Source organism: Chiloscyllium plagiosum, chromosome 17 (assembly GCF_004010195.1).
Source record: "Chiloscyllium plagiosum isolate BGI_BamShark_2017 chromosome 17, ASM401019v2, whole genome shotgun sequence".
NCBI lineage: Eukaryota > Metazoa > Chordata > Chondrichthyes > Orectolobiformes > Hemiscylliidae > Chiloscyllium > Chiloscyllium plagiosum.
In genome coordinates, this window is record NC_057726.1 from 5,789,435 (window position 1) to 5,809,251 (window position 19,817).

Below are 19,817 nucleotides of genomic sequence, written 5' to 3' on the forward strand. Positions count from 1 at the left end.
ATTTACTCGTTCTGTATAATCGCAGCTGTGTGTGCCATCTACATGATGCCGTGCAGATAGGTCATTCACAGCTCCATCGACACTCCGGTACTTGAATCTGCATTGAGAAGGACCAGTGCAGCAGGAACACAGGAACATCATCCCTTGCAGTTTCTCCTCCAAGCCACTCACCACCCTAACCTGGAAATATATCACCGCTCTCTTGTTATCACTGGGTCAAAATCCCAAAATTCCTTTTTTTCAGTTCAGTGTGTGTCCCTACCCCATGGAAAAGGAGATAGGCAGGTAGGAGGTCGAGGGCAGGTAATAGGCCAGCGCAGGGTCTCCAGGTGGATGCAGTGTGTTGGAGGTGGGCGAAGGGGTCCTCGGAAGATATCTCCTTTTCCACCTATCCACTCCACCCTCTCATCCCTGACCTATCACCTTCATCCCCGCCCCCACTCACCCATTGTACTCTATGCTACTTTCTCTCCACCCCCACCCTCCTCTAGCTTATCTCTCCACGCTTCAGGATCTCTGCCTTTATTCCTGATGAAGGGCTTTTGCCCAAAACGTCGATTTCGCTGATCCTCGGATGCTGCCTGAACTGCTGTGCTCTTCCAGTACCACTAATCCAGAATCTGGTTTCCAGCATCTACAGTCATTGTTTTTATCTTGCCTAATATATAGCCTATCCTTCCAGGGCTCATAGCATGCAATGGTAGTGCCCCCTACCTCTGAGGCAGGAGGTTTTGGATTCAAGTCTCATCTGCTCCTGTGGAGTCACAACATGTCTGAACAAGTAGATTAAAAATATCTGTATTTGTTCCTTTCACCTAAGTCATTAATATAAATTTTTGTTGGTTATAATCTCTTCACCCTCAATGCGTTTCTCCAACCTTTCACTATTGGGAATAGTTTCTCCTTATTTACTCTGTCTAGACTCCTCTTGGTTTTGAGATTAATATATATTAGGCAATTCTGCTGTTGGCATAAAGATAGGTTGGGACAGAAGAAGAGGACACAAGGTATCTGCAAATGGATATATTTTTTGAAAGGGCGGCACGGTGGCTCAGTGGTTAGCACTGCTACATCACAGCACCAGAGACCCAGGTTTGATTCCACCCCCAGGTATCTGTCTGTGTGGAGTTTGCAGATTCTCTGTGTGAGTTTTCTCCCACAGTCCAAAGATATGCAGGTTCGGTGGATAGGCTCTGCTAAATTGCCCATAGTTCCAGGGATGTGTGAGTCAGCCATGGGAAATGTAGGTTTACAGGGATGGGGTGGGTCAGGGTGGCATGCTCTTTGGAGGCTCGGTATGGGCCGAATGGCCTGCTTCCACATTGTAGTGATTCTATGTGGAAATATCGATAGGTTAAGTGAATGGGAAAAATCGTGGTAGATATAGTATTGCACAGAAAAAAGTGAAAAGTGCCAGTTTGTCATCAAAAATGAAAAAGCAATGTTATTAACATGGAGAGAGATGGCAAAACTCAAAAGTGCATAGGGTTCTGTCTGTCCTGGTACACAAACCACAATAAGTTTGCGTGCAAGTGTAACCAGTCATAAGGAAGGCTTATGGATAGGTGGCATTTATTGGAAGGGGATTTAAGTAATAAAATAGGGATATTTTGCTACATTTGCATAGGATATTAGTAAGACCACATTTGGGATATTGTGTAGTTTTGGTGTCCTTACTTAAGAAGAATCAAAATTGTGTTAGAAACGTTTCACTGGACTATTTCACAGGATGATGGAGTTATCGTATGAGGATTATTTGGATAAGTTTGGTCTGTATCCATTGGGATTTAGAAGAATGAGGGGTGATCTTTTTGAAGGATATAAGATCCTCAGGGAGGGTTTCTGACAGCTTCAAAGCTGAAAAGGTACTTCCCCGTGTGGGAGAGACTAGAACTAAAAGACACAGTTCAAAAGTAAGTGCTGATCAGTTAAGTTGGAGATGAAGGCAAAGTTATCTGTCAGGAGGCCATGAGATTTTGGAACTCTTCACGAGGCAACAGTGGAAGCAAGATCTTGGAATCTTTTAAAGACAAAGGCAGTAAGTTACTTGATCAATGAGAGAGTCAAAAGGTCTTAGAGATCGGGGTAAAAGTGAAGCTGAAATCTCAGTTAGAGCAGCCACCATCTTATCACTTGGTGTAGCAGGTTCAAGGGGCTGAATACTCATTTCCTGCTTCTAATTTATTCATGGGGTTTGAACACAAGGAAAAACCCTTTTGTGGGTCTAAAACACTCCACTCAGGCAGACTGAGGAGGGTTCTGAAGAAGGGTCACTGGACCTGAAACATTAGCTCTGTTTTTCTCTCTCCATAGACACTGCCAGACCTGCTGATAAACCACCTCCCTTGTTCAGCTCTAATGTATACCCTCTAGACAATGTTAACTCTCATGCCCCAACCAATTAAAAATAGTTTGCCAAGTGCGCTGAACAAAGATGTACCCTTTTAAAATTAATAGTCATATGAATATTTAATGTTTCAATATTCCATTGCATGATTATTAACTGAGAGTATCTTCGACATCAATTATTGCTAATATTGTACTCTCAATCATCAGCATGTGATTGACATGAAACTTGGTTTCTACTTCTCACCTCCCTTATCGCCTCTTGTGAATACTGTCTGGTCCTCCCCCCTCCCCACAAATCCCAACCCCCCACCTTTCGTGAGAGACTGCCCACCTTCACTGACAGCTGGTCTTTCCATCTGCTTTTTATTCTCCGACTAATTAACTACTGTTCCCTCTATCACACAGTGAGAATGATATTTAACCCCTTACCACTGGCAGAAAGTTGCAGAAAACTCTGCTTTCTCTGAGCCAGACTTTGAAAATATAAAATAGCCATGCAAGTTGAGGAAATCTCTATTGCTGCAGATGCTCCATTTGGATTACTCCAGATCAGACCTGATCCAGAAGCTGCATGACCAGTCTCCCATTTTCCTTCAGCTTTGACTCAGTGAAATCGCTCTCCTCTATCATCTCAATGTCCATCTGCCCCCATTGGTCATGCCTTCACCTCACCTTCAAAACGCTAGTATCAAATCATTCCTTGGGCCCACCTTCTATTCGCTCTTCTTTTGGCAATCAAGTCTGTCACTTACAGCTGGCCGTTCAGCCCCTTCACCTTCCCCACTTCACATCCCGCCCCTCCCCCATGCTACCCCTCACTGATCTCCTGTTTGACATTCTCACGTGATACATGTTCACGCACGTGGATGAGGTGGGTGCACGTTGTCAGTAGCCTGTGTGATGTGACACTCAGTTGTTGGTTTTTGTAAAACACCTGATCCTGTTCAGTTCCCTCAAAGTGTTTTGTAAGATAGATTACTCTTGAACTGTATTGTTGTGAGGCAAAACAGCCAGCTATTTTGCTCCAATTGTTTGTTTCATTCACTTGTGGGATGTGGGCATTGCTGTCAGGGCCCAGTATTTATTAGGTAAAAACACGGACTGCAGATGCTGAAAACCAGAGTCTAGATTAGAGTGGTGCTAGAAAAGCACTCTATTCCTGATGAAGGGCTTTTGCCGGAAACGTTGATTTTCCTGCTCCTCGGATGTTGCCTGACCTGCTGTGCTTTTCCAGCACCACTTTAATCTAGAGCCCAGTATTTATTGCCCATCCATAGTTGCCCCTTGAGAAGGTGGTGGTGAGCTGCTTCCTTGAACTGCTGCAGACCATGTGCTGTAGGTTGACCCCCTTAGGGAGGGAATTCCAGGATTCTGACCCAGTGACAGTGAAGGAACAACGATATATTTCCAAGTCAGGATGGCGAGTAGCTTGGAGGGGAAATAGCAGGGAATGGTGTTCCCATGTATCTGCTGCCCTTGTGCTTCCAGATAGAAGTGGTCGGGGGTTTGGAAGGTGCTGTCTCAGGATATTTGGTGGATTTCTACAGTGTGTCTTGTAATTGGTATACACAGCTGTTACTGGGCATTGTTGGTGGAGAGTGTGAATGTCTGCAGATGTTGTGCATTCACATCAGAAACTATTAACAACTCAGTCGATGTTTCAAGACCAATTTGACTTGTTTTCAGGAGAAATAGTTTCTGAAAAATAGTCAATATCAGACTCGAAATGTTAACTGTGACTTTCACTGTCCACAGACATTGACACCTGTGGAGAGCACAGCCTTAGAGTCAAGGGAAGACCCTTTACAACAGAGATGAGAAGAAACAGAAGGCTGGGGAGGCCAGGCCATTGAGTATATTTAAGACAGGGATAGATACGTTCTTGATTGTTTTGGGTTTCAAAGGTTACAGGGAGAAGACAGGAGAATAGGATTGAGAAACTTATCAGCCATGATTGAATGGCGGAGCAGACTCAATGGGCTGAATGGCCTTATTTCTGCTCCTATATCTTGCTGAGTTTCTCTGGCACTTTCCTGCTGAGTTTCTCTGGCACTTTCTGTTTTTATTTCAGATTTCCTCCATATTTTGCTTTATTTGTGAATGAACAGCAACAACTTGCACTTACCTAGCACCTTTGTAATAGAAAGCGACTCTGAGGCACTCTACAGAAACAAATTAATTTTGATGCTGATTAAGTCATATAATTAGGCAGGAGAAGGTCCCTGACTCTTGACAAGGAATTCTAAAGGTTTTCACTTATCGTGCTTAAATTCAGTCACCAACATAGAGAGAGGACAGGGGTTGGGGGGTCAGTAAGAGTAACAGGGGAAGGAGGTTATGGGTAAATTCTCCAATACACAGGGACACTGAACAGTGAATCAGTACTTGGAAGTTGTTGGTGTATCATTGATCTTCCCTCCGTCCTCATTTGGCTCTGCACTGAGAAGGCAGGACTAGTGAAATCATGTGCACCGTTGAGCATAAAATCATTTGTCAGATGAACAAATGTCACAGCAACTTTGAGCTGTAGAACTGTTTTCTCAAAATGATGCAACATGCCTGTTCACGGGCAGACAATGTAACGTGTAATCTCTCATATTACAACATTGAATGCACCAGCTTCCTACCTTTTACAAGATGCATGTGGATAGCAATCTGCAGATGGGAGTTGGAGCTATATCCTGGGGAATCAAATAAGTCTGTTGCTGAAAACTCTGCACAGATGGGGAGGATATCTACTTCCCACAGAACTGGATGGACATCGATAATCTTCCACCAGGCTTTTGGCAAACAACACATGACAGCATTGAGGAGATCTACAGGGTGTTTACTTCTATACACTTTGATTAGAGTCTGAGAGAGACACAGAGCCAGTTAGTCCTTGCTGAGCACCAGAAGGAACCCTTGCCAGTAAATTAATGAAAGCGAAGGATTGCTATTCTAAAAGGTGTTGATACAGAGGGAGTTACAGACTGGGTTTGGGGTGGTTTATATATAGAATAACAGATATCCAAGAGTGAGTTACACACTGGAATCTAATTGAGGGGTTTGAAGTGGTCAATATATAATATAACAGATACCTGAGATTAAGATACAGACTGGAATCTAATCGAGGGTTTTGGAGTGGCTTGTATACAGAATAACAGATACCTGGGAGACAGTTACAGACTGGAATCTAATCGAGGGGTTTGGGGTAGTTTATAAACAGAATAACTGATACCCAGGACTGAGTTACAGACTGGAATCTAATTGAGGGTTTTGGGGTGGTTTATATACAAAATAACAAATACCTGGGATTGAGTTACAGACTGGAATCTAATCGAAGGTTTCGGGGTGGTTTATATACAGAATAACAGATCCTCGGGAGTGAGTTACACACTGGAATCTGATTGATGGGTTCAGGGTTGGTTTATATATAGAATAACAGATACCCGGAAGTGAGTTACAGACTGGAATCTACTCGAGGGTTTTGGGGTGGTTTATATGCAGAATAACAAATACCCAAAGTGAGTTACAGACTTGAACCTAATCAAAGGGTTTGGAGTAGATAACATATAATATAGCAGATACCCGGGGGTGAGTTACAGACTGGAATCTAATCGAGGGGTTTGGCGGGGTTTATATACAGAATAACACATACCCGGGAGTGAGTTACACACTAGAATCTATTCGAGGTGTTTGGGTTGTTTATAAATAGAGTGATATCTCTACAAGTGAGTATCAAAATGCAATCTAGTCGAGTGATTCATAATCATTTATATATAAAATACCAGATACCTGTGAGTGAGTTAAACACTGGAATTGAATTTTGCTTGGCTAACCCACCTAGCTTGCACATCCCTGGACACTCTGGGCTATTTATGGGTTATTGAAGAATAGAGGATATTTGGTGTCTGTTAAAAGGGAATATTCTAGACAGTAGTCATCTGTACTCATGAATAAATTACCCCTAATCTGAACCCTGACTCAAGGGTGGGGTGGTAAAGCTGCATGCTAGGAATCTGATTGATATTTTTGGAGAGAGTGTTGGTGCTAACTCAGCTAATGTATGTTATTGCTGGGGAATGGAACACTTTCCATTTAATCAGCCAATGTCTCCCTACATTATCCAAAACACTGCTGGTGTGAGTGAAAAACAGAGGAAAGCTTTCTCAACTGTCAGATTTATCACAGCTTTTTCAGGAGTGGAAGAAGAGAGAGATAATTAAGGGAGAAAGCTGTGAAAGAAATTACTGAGAGATAAAATCAGCGAGCGGACATTTTCACCACAGTATATCCCTGAGTCTCACAGTTTGCTTTGTAACTCTTCTGGTTAATGAGTCATTCCATTTTCTTTGGCTCAGATACTCGATTGAACCGCACTACCTGGACAGAGCGTTCACCATCAATGCACAGAATGGGATTATAAAAACCGCAGAGCCACTGGACAGGGAGCTAACAGAATGGCAAAATATCTCTGTGATTGCAACAGAAGTCAGTGAGTATTGAGAAGCAGATCTCTTTTTAAACTCCAGAGTGACCTGTTTCAATCTGAGTTATCAAAGACATTGTGGCTGTTCCGTAAGTGAGTGACTGTGCTGCCGTTAATGAGTCAGCTGTTTCTTTGTGTAGGGCACTCTTTTAATCAAGTTAGAAACTCCTGGGTTCAAGTACCTTTTCAGAGATTTGTACATGATGCATTTTGGTGCTGCTTGCTGCCAGTCTGAAGGAGTGCTGCATTGCTGAGAGAATCACAGAATCCCTACAGTGTGGAAGCAGGCCATTTGACCCATCAAGTCCACACCAATCCTTCGAAGAGCGTCCCACCCAGACCCACCGCTATACCCTACCCCTGTAACACTGCATGTTGCTTGGCTAACCCATCTAGCCTGCACATCCCTGAACACTATGGGCAATTTAGCATAGTCAATTCACCTAACCTGCACATCTTTGGACTGTGAGAGGAAACCAGAGCACCTGGAGGAAACCCACACAGACACGGGGAGAATGTACAAACTCCACACAGACAGTCACCCAAAACTGGGATTGAACCTGGATTCCTGGCGCGGTGAGGCAGCAATGCTAACCCCAGAGCCACCCTAATTGCGAGAAATGCAGAGGAAATTAAAAGAAGCACCAAGAGATGAGGCTGGTGGTAGCCACATTTTGCAAGGCCATCCTTTGTACTCAGAATATTTCTATTTGACTATCTCTGAGCAGTTCAGAAATAAAAATCGATGTGCAGATTACATGCTGTACTTGAAAGTAATTGCTTGTCACTCCACTTTGTAAACACTATTGATTTGGCAAAGCAGTATCTTAAAATAAGAACCTCTCCACTTTTCTCCCTCCTCCATATAATTTTGCTTTTTATTATTCATTCTCGAGATATGGGCATTGATAGAAAGACCAACAATTATAGGCCATCCCCTCAGGACCCTGCAATGAGTGATTTGCAGGGATAGTTCAGATGTCAATGATTAATCAAGTATGTTGATATGGGACCAGTGTCATGTGTTGGCTCAGATTGGATAAGAATGCACTTAGACAAACTAAATGGTTTCTTGCACAGCGTGTATAGAAATCCCAAATAAATGCAGTTGTACCTTTCTTCTATCTCTCTTCCCTTCAATTGTTTCTTTTAATTTCATTTTCTTTCTTTTTCCCTTCCAGAGGTAGTTCTTCTAGAACGCGATATTTGTGTTCTTATATAATCCTGTGTTATAGAAAAATCATGCTTTAGAAACAGCGCGTAAAGTATTGATGCTGTAATCACATTACAGCCAACACACATTTTAAAAGTTTGCACTTTAGAAAGTTGCCCCTATTTGTCAATCACCTTACAGTGAATCTACATTAAAAAAACACGCATTATAGCAGAATGACCTGCATTTCATTTTCCTTCTTATTTTATTTCCATTTTTTCTCTTTCTCTGTACTTCTTTCACACGGAAAGTGGGCATATTGTGGAGGGAGCTATACTCTGTATCTAACCCAACTGTATCTGTCCTGAGGGTCTCTGATGGAGACGGTGTATATGTTTCACATCACAGATACAAATTGATGAAAATGGAAGATGCTTCAATGAATTACCCCTGAAAAATAGAAAATAAACATGAGATGCAAAATTAACACAACCAAAAATCCCCAGTCAGTGTGAATTGGGGGCTTAGACAGTGTGATGACATATATCAGTATTCCGTCTTGAGTATAGTTCTAATAACTCACTATTTAATCAATGAAACAAATTACAGATTTAATCCACAAAGGGTTTGATGAATTAATGGTTTCATTATTCTGACACTGTTTAGCCCACATGGGAAACTGCATTTAGATTCTGTCTCTTATTATAAGTGCGTGGCTTCATCATATTCTGTTGCTCCCTTCGACATAATTGTTCACTGAGTATTATCATGTTAGAAACAATCCTGATGATTAGTGTTTTGAGAACAGGTAAACAATGGTGAGAACTTGACGACATTGCACACAAATTAACAAGGTCCTTGCCAAGTCTAGACAACAACTATTACTTAGACTAGATTACTTCCCACCCAGACCCATTCCCCTACATTTACCCCTTCACCTAACACTACGGGCAATTTAGCATGGCCAATTCACCTAACCTACACATTTTTGGATTGCGGGAGGAAACCATCGCAGACACGGGGAGAATATGCAAACTTCACACAGAGAGTCACCTGAGGCGGGAATTGAACCTGGGTCTTAGGCGCTGTGAGGCAGCTGTGCTATCCACCGTGCCGCCCCAGCAGATGATTTTTCCAGCAGCAGCGTTTTTGTGACCTATCCTCTCCCAATATGCAAAAAAGAATTGCTGAAATGTAGCTGCCTGCTGGAATTAATTGAATGGGTTGCACGTCCAGTTATGGGTGAGCTCGAAGCTTATTTCTTTGTGTTTCCAAACCTCCAGGAATTCCCAAATACAAAAACAGTAATCTCCTGAGCAAAATTCCAGGAGAAAGAACAAGGAACCGATTTTTTTGGAATTATTTTCTTTGAACAGTCTTGTAGAAGTAGAGGGTGGGAGGAAATAGCCACTTGACTGCATGGAGCCGTTAGATATGATTTATCACTTGTTGAAACAGTCAGGAATACATCCAACCAGAATTGGTAATTCATTCATTCATTGGCAGTCCCTCGCAGATGAGGACGACTCCCTCCGCTCTCAGGGTAAGTCCAGCTGTACGACCGATGGGGCTACCACAGATCTGTTACACTTGGGGCACAGGGTGGTCCTGGGAAGTGGGTGGTTGGGGTGTGGATGTGGCAATACGTTCCTTTCGCTGTTTCCCCACAGCTTCTGCTTTTTCCCGATGACAAGTCTCGAGGTCCTTCCTGGCCGCGCCTCCTCCACTCTTGACCCAACGATTCCCAGGTGTTGGTAGGAATGCCACACTTCCCCAGTGAGGCTTTGAGGGTATCCCTGAAGTGCTTTCTCTGTCCACCTGGGGTTGGTCTGCCGCTTCAGAGCTGGGAGTCGCGTGTTGATCATTGGTAATACTATTCAAGCAGTGTCTGCATATAAGCAAAATCTGATGGATGATAGAAATGAACTTTTTCAAAAATTCATTCATGTGATTTGGGTATCACTGGCTAGGCTAGCATTTATTGCCCTTCCCTAATTACCCCGAGGGCAGTTAAGAGTCAGCCACATTGCTGGAGTCATGTTTAGTCCAGACCAAGTAAGGATGGCAGATTTCCTTCCCTGAGGGAACCAGATGATGTTTCCAACAATAGTTCCATGGTCATCAAATTTTTATTAAATTCAAATTCCATCATCTGCCCTAGTGAGATGTAAACTCAAGTCCCTGTGGCCATAACTGGGGTTTCTGGGATTAATGGTCTGGCAATAATGTCACTACACCATTGCCTTTCCACAATCTAAAATAGAGAATGCTGCAGAAACTCTGCAGGTCCAGCAGCATCTGTGGAGAGAGAACGAGAGTTAATTTCTCAGGACGACTCTTCTTCAGAACTGAAAGAAATTGAAAAGTGGTGGTCTTTCATACTTTTGACAGAACCAGATGAAGAGCGAGAGGAACAGATGATGTGTAGACCCAACGCAAAAGACAGAGGTGTTGTTAATGGTGGCAAAAGAGAAATAGAGATGGGTGTAAATTGACATAAAGTGAAAATGAAATGTTGAATGTAACCCTCACCTTGCCTTCTCAAATGGACATGAAAATCTTCTCAACGAAGAGCAGGAGAGCTATTCCCTGTTTCTTGGCAAATATCTATCCCTCAGACAACGCATTTAGGAAGCGAGGTGATCTGGCCGTTGTCATATTGTTGTTTGGGAGAGTTTGCTGTATGCATGTTGGTTGAACTGATCCCTGCATTACAACAGCGACTGTGCTACAAGGTATTTAATTGTGTGTGAAGCATTTTGGGACATCCCAAACTTGTAAAAGGTGCTACATAAATGCAAATCTTTCTTTCCTATTTCTCTGTGGCTGAAGATGTGCCTGGCTCACTCTGTCTTCACCTTTCTGCCCTATGTTTGTTTTCCTGTGCTTTGTCTGACTATTTATAGCTATCTTTTCGTGATGCCATGAACAGGCAGTCTCCCAAAAGGGCCAGTTCAAACTTCTCCTCAGGTCTGCAGTCTTCCACTGTCAATTTTTCTGTTCTCTTCGACACAGCAGTTAGTCGTTTAGACAGAAGCATCTTTGACGGGAAACCTAACGGTTCACCCTGACTGACACTTGAGTTCATTGAACTGAAAATTGGAGCAGTGGTAGTTCATGAGTTTGCTAGCTGAGCCTTTCAGAGACTGCATACTTCAGGATATCTCCTCTCAGACCGTGAATCCTCTTAGTTAACCATCCTATTTCAAAGATTCATGTTTGAAGGACAGGTAAACAATACTGAGAGAGCCAATGGTCTCGCTCAGTTCAAACAGCAACCCTTCTTGTCACTCTGTTGTGAAGGCTTAATACTTAATTTTTTAATGAATCTCTGTACCAAGGATTGTGGAAATCTGCATTATTCCTCCTCAAAGCATTATAGTTGCTTTATTTACTAAAGACTCCCCACCTGAGATTACAACTTTCAGGTTGATGTCTTACTTGGAACAGTATATGGAGCAGCTGGTGATTAGCCAGTTTAAGGGAAAGAGAGTCGTGATTCACCTCTACTTCTTAAGAACAAAAAAAAACCTTCCACCCATTGTGAGGGCACAGTGAAACCTGATTTTCCTCTTGACAAGCAACTGGAAGATTTCTTGAATACTGCTTTTTCTGAGCAAGCCCAATCTGCCAAGATCCCGGAGACTTTTGGTGTGATTTATCTAGAAATGACAGAATTCCCAATCAATGGCCATCAGAACACTCTACACTATAGTGTTTTGCCTTCAAAACGTAGCCATTAATTGTCAAAAGTACTTTTTTTACAAAATTATTCCCTACAGAGAGAAGTTTGTTATTTTTCTTTCCCTAGTCCTTGTGTAAATGGTGTGCATTCGTACATTGGTGGAATTAGAGGAGTCCGATACTTACGCATCTATATTTAAAACACTGTGTAAACTAGTTTTACATCTACATAAATATCATTGTTAAGTGTCACAATAAATCAATAACTTTGTTATTTATTAAAGAAACCTGATTGGTGGATGTTTGTGTTTTAAACCTAAAGTAGAAAATTGGGGGTAACATTTAAATTTATGTATGTTACCCCTGGTGTAATGAGACTAAAGAGAGACAGTGCACTTCTCCCATCCCAGTCATAACATTTCCCAAACAAATCCTTCTTGCTACATCCCTATTCTCACCCAACAAGTAAATTGTCTGAAATTAATTCTTAAAAATGTGTTGCTGGAAAAGCGCAGCAGGTCAGGCAGCATCAAAGGAGAAGGAGAATCAACGTTTCGGGCATAAGCCCTTCTTCAGCCTGACCTGCTGTGCTTTTCCAGCAACACATCCTTAAGCTCTGATCCCCAGCATCTGCAGTCCTCACTTTCTCCTGAAATTAATTCTTGACAACCACGATGAGGCTTTGAATTCAATATCTCTCCAGAACATTTACCCAGGCTAATTGGGTAGCCCAGTAGTATTGACTGTCCTACTGTCTACTTAGCCAAGGTCTAAGGCAGAATTTTGAGTCTTCTGGTTGAGGGTCCATCTCGGATTGTCTTTAGGTCACCATACACACTGTGGGCATGAGCAAAATCCTATACTTTGTACTTCTAAAACATTTTTTTCTTGGGATGTGAGCATCACTAGCAAGGCCAGCATTTATTACCCATCCCTGGCAAGTACCCTATTGAAGTGCTGCCGATGTGGTGTAGGTAGCCAAACATAGTCTTTCTCTGCCATCGTTTTGATACAAGTGAGTAGCTTACATATACACTGAAGTCAAACACATTGCTGTTGGCCTGGGATCACACATGGGCCAGGCTGAGTAAGGATGAGTGATTTCCTTCCTGGAAAGATAATTAACAATCCAAATGAGTTTAAACAACAATCCAATCATTTCATTATCATTATTAATGAAATGAATGTTTAATTCTAGATTGATAAATTAAAATAATTTAATTTTAATTCCCCCAGTTGCCTTGGGGAGGTTTGAATTCATATCTCTCCAGAACATCTACACAGACCTACTGGATAGTCCAATAGTGTTGACATGACTGTCTCGTTCACCAAGGTCGAAGGCAGAACTGTGGTTGAGGTTCCACATTGAGGATTGTCTTGAGGTGAAAATGTGTTGCTGGAAAAGCGCAGCAGGTCAGGCAGCATCCAAGGAGCAGGAGAATCGACGTTTCGGGCATGAGCCCTTCTTCAGGAATAGCTCATGCCCGAAACGTCGATTCTCCTGCTCCTTGGATGCTGCCTGACCTGTTGCGCTTTTCCAGCAACACATTTTCAGCTCTGATCTCCAGCATCTGCAGTCCTCACTTTCTCCTAGAAGATTGTCTTGAGGTTACCACACTCAATCTGGGCCTGAGCAAAATTCCTGGGAATTGAAGGATCTACATGGGATACAAAGACTGATTTCCATTGTCCCAGGTCCTATGTGTTGGGAATTAGTGCACATTGGACTGCATTTAAATTGGCTTCAGAGCCTTGATGTCAACAATGTGGGAATCAGAATGAAGCAGCATAAAGCATGGGGTGGGGAGAGGCTATGGAACAATCTAGAAACCTTCTCAAAGAACTAATCGATCAACGCTTGTTCGTTGTTGAAGAGATAGGGTTGTGGGTGAGCCAAACTGTTTGATCATTTTCTGATTTGTTTGTTTCTGTTTCTGTTAATTGTTTTATGTGATCGAGGTATTGAGGAGTGTATAGAAGCTGTATGTCATAGCAACTGTATCCCAGTTTTTACTGTTGCTGGGTTAAAAAAAACTATTCTCTAATCAACCCATTCAGAGATGGTATTACACACTCCTGGAGCAGGTGGGAGTTGAACCCAGGTTTCCGAAGTTAGTGGTAGAGATGCCACCATTGGGAAGCCCTGGGGAAAATTGATGTACAGATAGATCTGGATGTTCAAGTTCATTGTACCCCGCAGATGGCAACGCAGGTCGATAGAGTGGTCAAGAAGGCATACAGTATGCTTTCCTTCATCTGGTGGGGTATTGAGTGCAAGGGTTGACACACCATGTTACGGTTGTGTAGGACTTTGGTTCAGCCACATTTGGAATACTGCGTACAGCTCTGGTTGTCACATTACCAAAAGGATGTGGATGCTTTGGAGAGGGCACAGAGGAGGTTCACCAGGATGTTGCCTGGTATGGAGGGTGCTAACTCTGAAGAGACATTCTGTAATTAGGATTATTTTAATTAGAAAGATGGAGGTTGAGGAGGGACTTGATTGAGGTCTACAAAATCATGAGAAGTATAGACAGGGTGGATGGCAAGAAGCTTTTTCTCAGAGTGGGGTGGTCCCAATTACTACGAGTCATGAGTTCAAAGTGAGAGGGGAAAAGTTTAAGAGAGGTATGCTTGGAAAATTCTTTACACAGAGGGTGGTGGGTGCCTGTAATGCGTTGCCAGTGGAGGTGGTAGAGGCGGGCACGATAGCGTTATTTAAGATGTATCAGGACAGATACATGAATGGGCAGGGAGCAGAGGGATACAGATCCTCAGAAAATAGGTGACAGGTTTAGATAGAAGATTTGGATTGGCACAGACTTGGAGGGCCGAAGGGCCTGTTCCTGCGCTGTAAGGCTTTTTGGTCTTTGTTCTTTGTTCATTATACCACAGGATCTTGTTAAAATGGCGACGCTGGGGAACAAACCCCATGCCTCAGACTTGCAAAGTATGGATTGTGTAGAACCTTTGGGGGGGATAAACTGGGAGAAGGGAAGTTGTGTTTTCTTAATTGAACACTGAACTCACCGAGTAGTAAGGAGAAACACACAATGACTTAAAAGACAGTTGTCAGAAATGAATGGACTGGTTGCTGTTCCCTATTTGTTATAATTTGAATCTTGCTGTGTAAATATAGGCTGCTGTATTTTGTCAACGCTGCTCTTCAAAAATCATTTCTTGGCTTTGAAGTACTTTAAGGTGCCCTGAAGCTATGAAAGGCATTCCTTTAATGTGAGTTATTTCTGTCTAAAATGAAGCACAAAAGCACAAAAAATTAATTGGTATTATCCCACATTATTTTTCTTCAGGCCTTATCACGTTTCCTCAGCGTGGGCCTGCTAGATGGATTCTATTTTCTCAATTGGATCGTTTCCGCACACCGTGTACAATTTGACTATTTATGATTGTCACCCACCCTACACAGCCCATGTATAGTCCATGGACAGCTACCTAAGTGAAAGCTGTGGGGGAGTGTTAATGTCCCTGGCTTTGCAACTCCATAGATTAATGGGCTCAGATTCCACAAGACTGAAGGTGAAATCTGAATGTGATTAAAAGAATCTTTTTTTTTTTACTTTAAAAAGGCTAGCATCAGAATATCCATGAAACCATTGCCAATTGTTGTAAAATCCCATTTGATTCACTAATGTCCTTTAGGGAGGGAAGATTTGTTATTCTCATCTGATTTGACCACACCAGATCCACAAAGATAGGGCTGGCTCTAAGGCGCCCTTTGAAGTAGCCCTTACAAGGAGCAATTAGGGATGGGAAATAACAGCCGGCCCAGACAGCAGTGTCTACATCCCATGAAAGAGTTTTTTCAAAAATGTGTCATAAAATGAACTCTCCCAACCCATTTACTTTGTTGAAAGATGACAACTTCCTTAACAGTAATAGTCAAAAAAACCCGGGTTGTTTTCTCTGGGGAGGTGGAGGCTGAGGGGAGACTTGATCAGAGTTTATAGCATTTTGGAATGCAAGCTAAGGTTGATGGCCAGAATCTTTTTCCCAGAGTTGAAATGTTTAATAATAGGGTGCATTTAAGATGAGAGGAAGGAAGTTGAGAGCAGATGTAAGGTGCACAGAAAGTGGTAGGAGTGTGGAACATGCTGCTGGGATGGTGATGGGGGCAGTTGCAATAGAGGTGTTTAGGATAAAGACATGAATATGCAGGAGATGGAAGGGTATGCACCAAGGATAGGCAGAAGGTATTAGTTTAATTTGGTGTCAAGTTCAGCATAGCATCATGGGCAGAAGGGCCCATTCCTGGGCTGTGCAGTTCTGTGTTTTATGTTTGAAATCTTCCTTTAATCCCACGTCTGAGACCACACATGATGGTATAATCCTATTTTTTAATCATTCATGGAATGTAGGCATCACTAGCTGAGCCAGCATTTATTGCCCATCCCTAGTTGTCCCTTGAGAAGATGGTGGTGAGCTGCCTTCTGGAACTGCTGCAGTCCGTTTGGTGTAGATAAAGGGCTGTTAATCCGTTAATCCATTGCCGCAGCCTGGTGCTGTGAGTTCAGATCCCGACCCTTCAAGCTGGTGGAATTTAAGTTCAATTAACAAATTCTGATGATGAAATCTAGTCACAATGATGGTTCACATGAAACTCTCATCAGTTGTTGTAAAATCACCATCTAGTTCACTGACGTCCTTTGGAGAAGGGGATTGGCAGTCCTTACACTGTCCTCTGAAATGGCCAAGCAAGTTACCCTGTTCAAGGGCAGTTGGTGATGGACAACAGGTGATGGTCTTGCCAGTGACATCCATTTCCCATGAGGGAATAAAGATGAACTAATGTTTGCAGTCCTTTCACCAGGCTCTAAATTTGTTTAAAATGTATTACATGGGTGCTTTTTCACAAATGTTTATTGCTTCACCTCGGTCACTTTAAACAAATAAAAAGAATTCACAGAGAGCAGTTATATTTTCAAAGATTATTTGGAGTTCAAAAACTGTCATGTTTGGTACAATTCTCTCGTGCTATAAGTCCCAGTTTGTAACAAGTAAGGTATGTGGTGAATCTCCCATCATGGCAAGGGGAAAGGGGAAAGGCAGACTTACATTTAATTAGCACTTTCCATGACCACAGAACACCTCAAAAAAACTTCCCATCTGATTAAGTATATCTTTTCCCATGTCTTCCAATCACAGGGACTGTCATCTTGTAAGAACCCAATCAGAGCCTGTGTTTTTTTTTAAAAGGCTAGGAACAGTGTTCCATTTAAAACATAATGCATTATTCAGATGATAAAATATTGGTCTATTTTCTTTAAGACTTTAGTGAACATGGATTAAATCCATTTAAAGGTCAATTCTTATTCATGCTGGTGATTAGACTGTGGCATCATTTGTGCACAGGTCAGTTAAGGAGTTCCTGATATTCCATCTCTGGAAGTTTCTATTGCTTCAGAATATGGCTGATCAACAATTCATGTCTTTAAGAGGTAGCAGAGAAATGTTTAGTTGATTGGTGTAACATGTGAAACAGGAGTAGGCCGTTCGGCAGTTCAAGCTTGCTCCACGATATGATATGATTATGACTGATCATTCAACTCAGTCCCCTGTTCCTGACTTTCCCCCATACTCTTTGATCCCTTTAGCAACAAGAACAATATCTTACTCCTTCTTGAAAATGTTTAATGTTTTAGCATCGACTGTTTTCTATGGCAGAGACTTCCACAGGCTTCCACGCTTGGGCTGGCAGGACTGTCAGATGAGGAAAGACTGGGCTTATAGTTGCTGGAATTTAGAAGAATGAGAGGGGATATCATAAAAATATATAAAATCCCGATGGTTCTGGACAGGCTAGATGCAAGAAGAATGTTCCCAATGTTGGCGAAGTCCAGAACACGGGGTCACAGTCTATGAATAAGGGGTAAGCCATTTAGGACTGAGATGATGAAGAATTTCCTCACTCAGAGAGTTGTGAATTGTCTCCCACAGGAAGCTATTGGGGCCAGTTCATTCGATAGATTCAAGAGGGGGCTGGACGTGGTCCTTGCAGCTAAAGGGATCAAGGGGAATGGGGAGAGGGTGGGAATGGGATACTGAGATTGCAGGATCAGCCATGATCAGACTGATTCATCGGGCAGGCACGAAGGGCCGAATGGCCATCTCCTGCACCTATTTTCTATGTTTCTCTGGGTGAGGAAGTTTCTCCTCATTGGAGGAGAAAGTGAGGTCTGCAGATGCTGGAGATCAAAGTTGAAACTTTATTGCTGGAACAGCACAGCAGGTCAGGCAGCATCCAGGGAACAGGAGATTCGACGTTTCGGGCACAGGCCCTGAAGAAGGGCCTGTGCCCGAAACGTCGAATCTCCTGTTCCCTGGATGCTGCCTGACCTGCTGTGCTGTTCCAGCAATAAAGTTTCAAGTTTCTCCTCATTGCCATCCTAAATGAGCTACCCTGTATCCTTAGCTTGTGATCCATGGTTCTTAATTTCCTGGTCACCAGGAACATCCATCCTTGTTTACCCTGTCTAGTCCTGTTAGAAATTTTTATATTTCTGTAAGATCCCTCATTCATTCAATATCCATATGAATACAGTCCTAACTGATGTAGAAACAATAATAGAGATTGCTGGAAAGGCTCAGCAGGTCTGGTGCCACCTGTGGGGAGTAATCAGAGTTAATGGGCCAAAACGTTGCCTGTCCTGCCCCTCGGATGCTGTCTGACCTGCTGTGCTTTTCCAGATTCACATCTACAGACTCTGACTTCCAGCATCTGCAGCCGTTACTGTCTCCAAGTCATCCTTCCTCACTTCATCACTTAATGATCTAGTCCCTCTTCTATGTCCCTCATATTCTCTTCAATCCTGCTATCCCAGAAATCAGTTTATTAAAGTGTGATTTACATTAAGGTGAAATGTGTCCCCCAAACCTTGTCACTTACACTGTAGATATGCAAAATACTACAGATGCTGCAAATCTGGAATATGATTAGAAGATGCTAGAAATGTCCCACAGGTCTCGCAGCACCTGCTAGTGAGAGATTAATAGGTTCCCGAGGCAGGTCAATAACCTTTATTCAGAATTATCTAGTCAGACATTCTGGGAATGTTGTTCCTGGCTCCTTCACTGTCCTGCATTTTGGAAAATATGATCCTTTATGTTTACCATCATAAGAAAACGAAGGTTCCAGGTGCTGAAACTCAGCTGTTTGTTTCTTCAGTGAACCAGAGGCAATGGTTTGCATTTCTGAGGCAGAGGAACATTCAATCACTTTGTCAGGCATTTGCAGCTGGAGAAAAGAAGCAGGCAGCTTCATCTTGTGTTTACACGAAGACCACAGTAAAAATGGAAAATGTAAAGATATGTGGTAATATTATTGCTTTAGCGCATACATTTCTTGTCACAGCCTTTATGGATCGCACACCTGTGCTGCAATAATTTATAAACCATGAAAAGTTGTTACACTGATTGTAGCTTCCGTAGGTTTCTGTGGCTCACGCTGAAAGCATGATCCAATTCCCCAGTGCAAGTGAAAATTCCCTCAGTCAGTTCTTCATCATTCCAGCTTTTACAGAAGAAGACTCCTGGGCTATTTTTTTGACTGCAAAGTAACAAAAGATCTTAGTGTGAACTGTACCAATTGAATCTCTGCACGCATACTGAATATTTCCATTGCTTCTGCACACAGACTCCCTACAGTATGGAAACAGGCCATTCAGCCCACACCAAGCCACTGAAGGACATACCACCCAGACCCACCCCCTTATCTTTCCCATGGCTAACCCACTGAGCATATCCCTGAATACTATGGGTAATTTAACATGACCAATCTATCTAGCTTACACATCCTTAGATTGTGGGAGGAAACCAGGACACCTGGAAGAAACCCACACAGACACGGGGAGAACATGCAAACTCCACACAGGCAGTCATCCGAGACTAGAATCGAACCTGGGTCCCTGGCACTGTGAGGCAGCCATGCTAACTTCTGAGCCGCCCTTTCCACCACCACAACCCAAAGAAAAACAGGAAATATATCAGGCTGTCTGTCAGATTTGTTTCTTGGCTTTGCTTGCAAGTCTGGAAATTTTTTTTCTGTGCCCATTAAACAGTTTGATACAACCGATAAGCAAAGCAGTCCAAAATGTCAGAAGTTTTCCTGCTAAAGCGCACTGCTGGGCTAAATTTTGAGTTAGA

At 42.6% G+C, this 19,817-nt stretch overlaps 1 protein-coding gene across 4 annotated transcripts in view; it reads left to right on the plus strand.

Moving 5' to 3' along the window:
- Positions 1-19,817, plus strand: part of cdh11 (cadherin 11, type 2, OB-cadherin (osteoblast)) — a 242,668-nt gene that overhangs the window by 181,701 nt on the left and 41,150 nt on the right. For all 4 annotated transcript variants that reach the window (XM_043706549.1, XM_043706546.1, XM_043706548.1 and 1 more), the window contains one exon: positions 6,693-6,826. In XM_043706549.1, the coding sequence (XP_043562484.1) occupies positions 6,693-6,826 (134 nt within the window). The remainder of the gene's footprint in view (positions 1-6,692; positions 6,827-19,817) is intronic.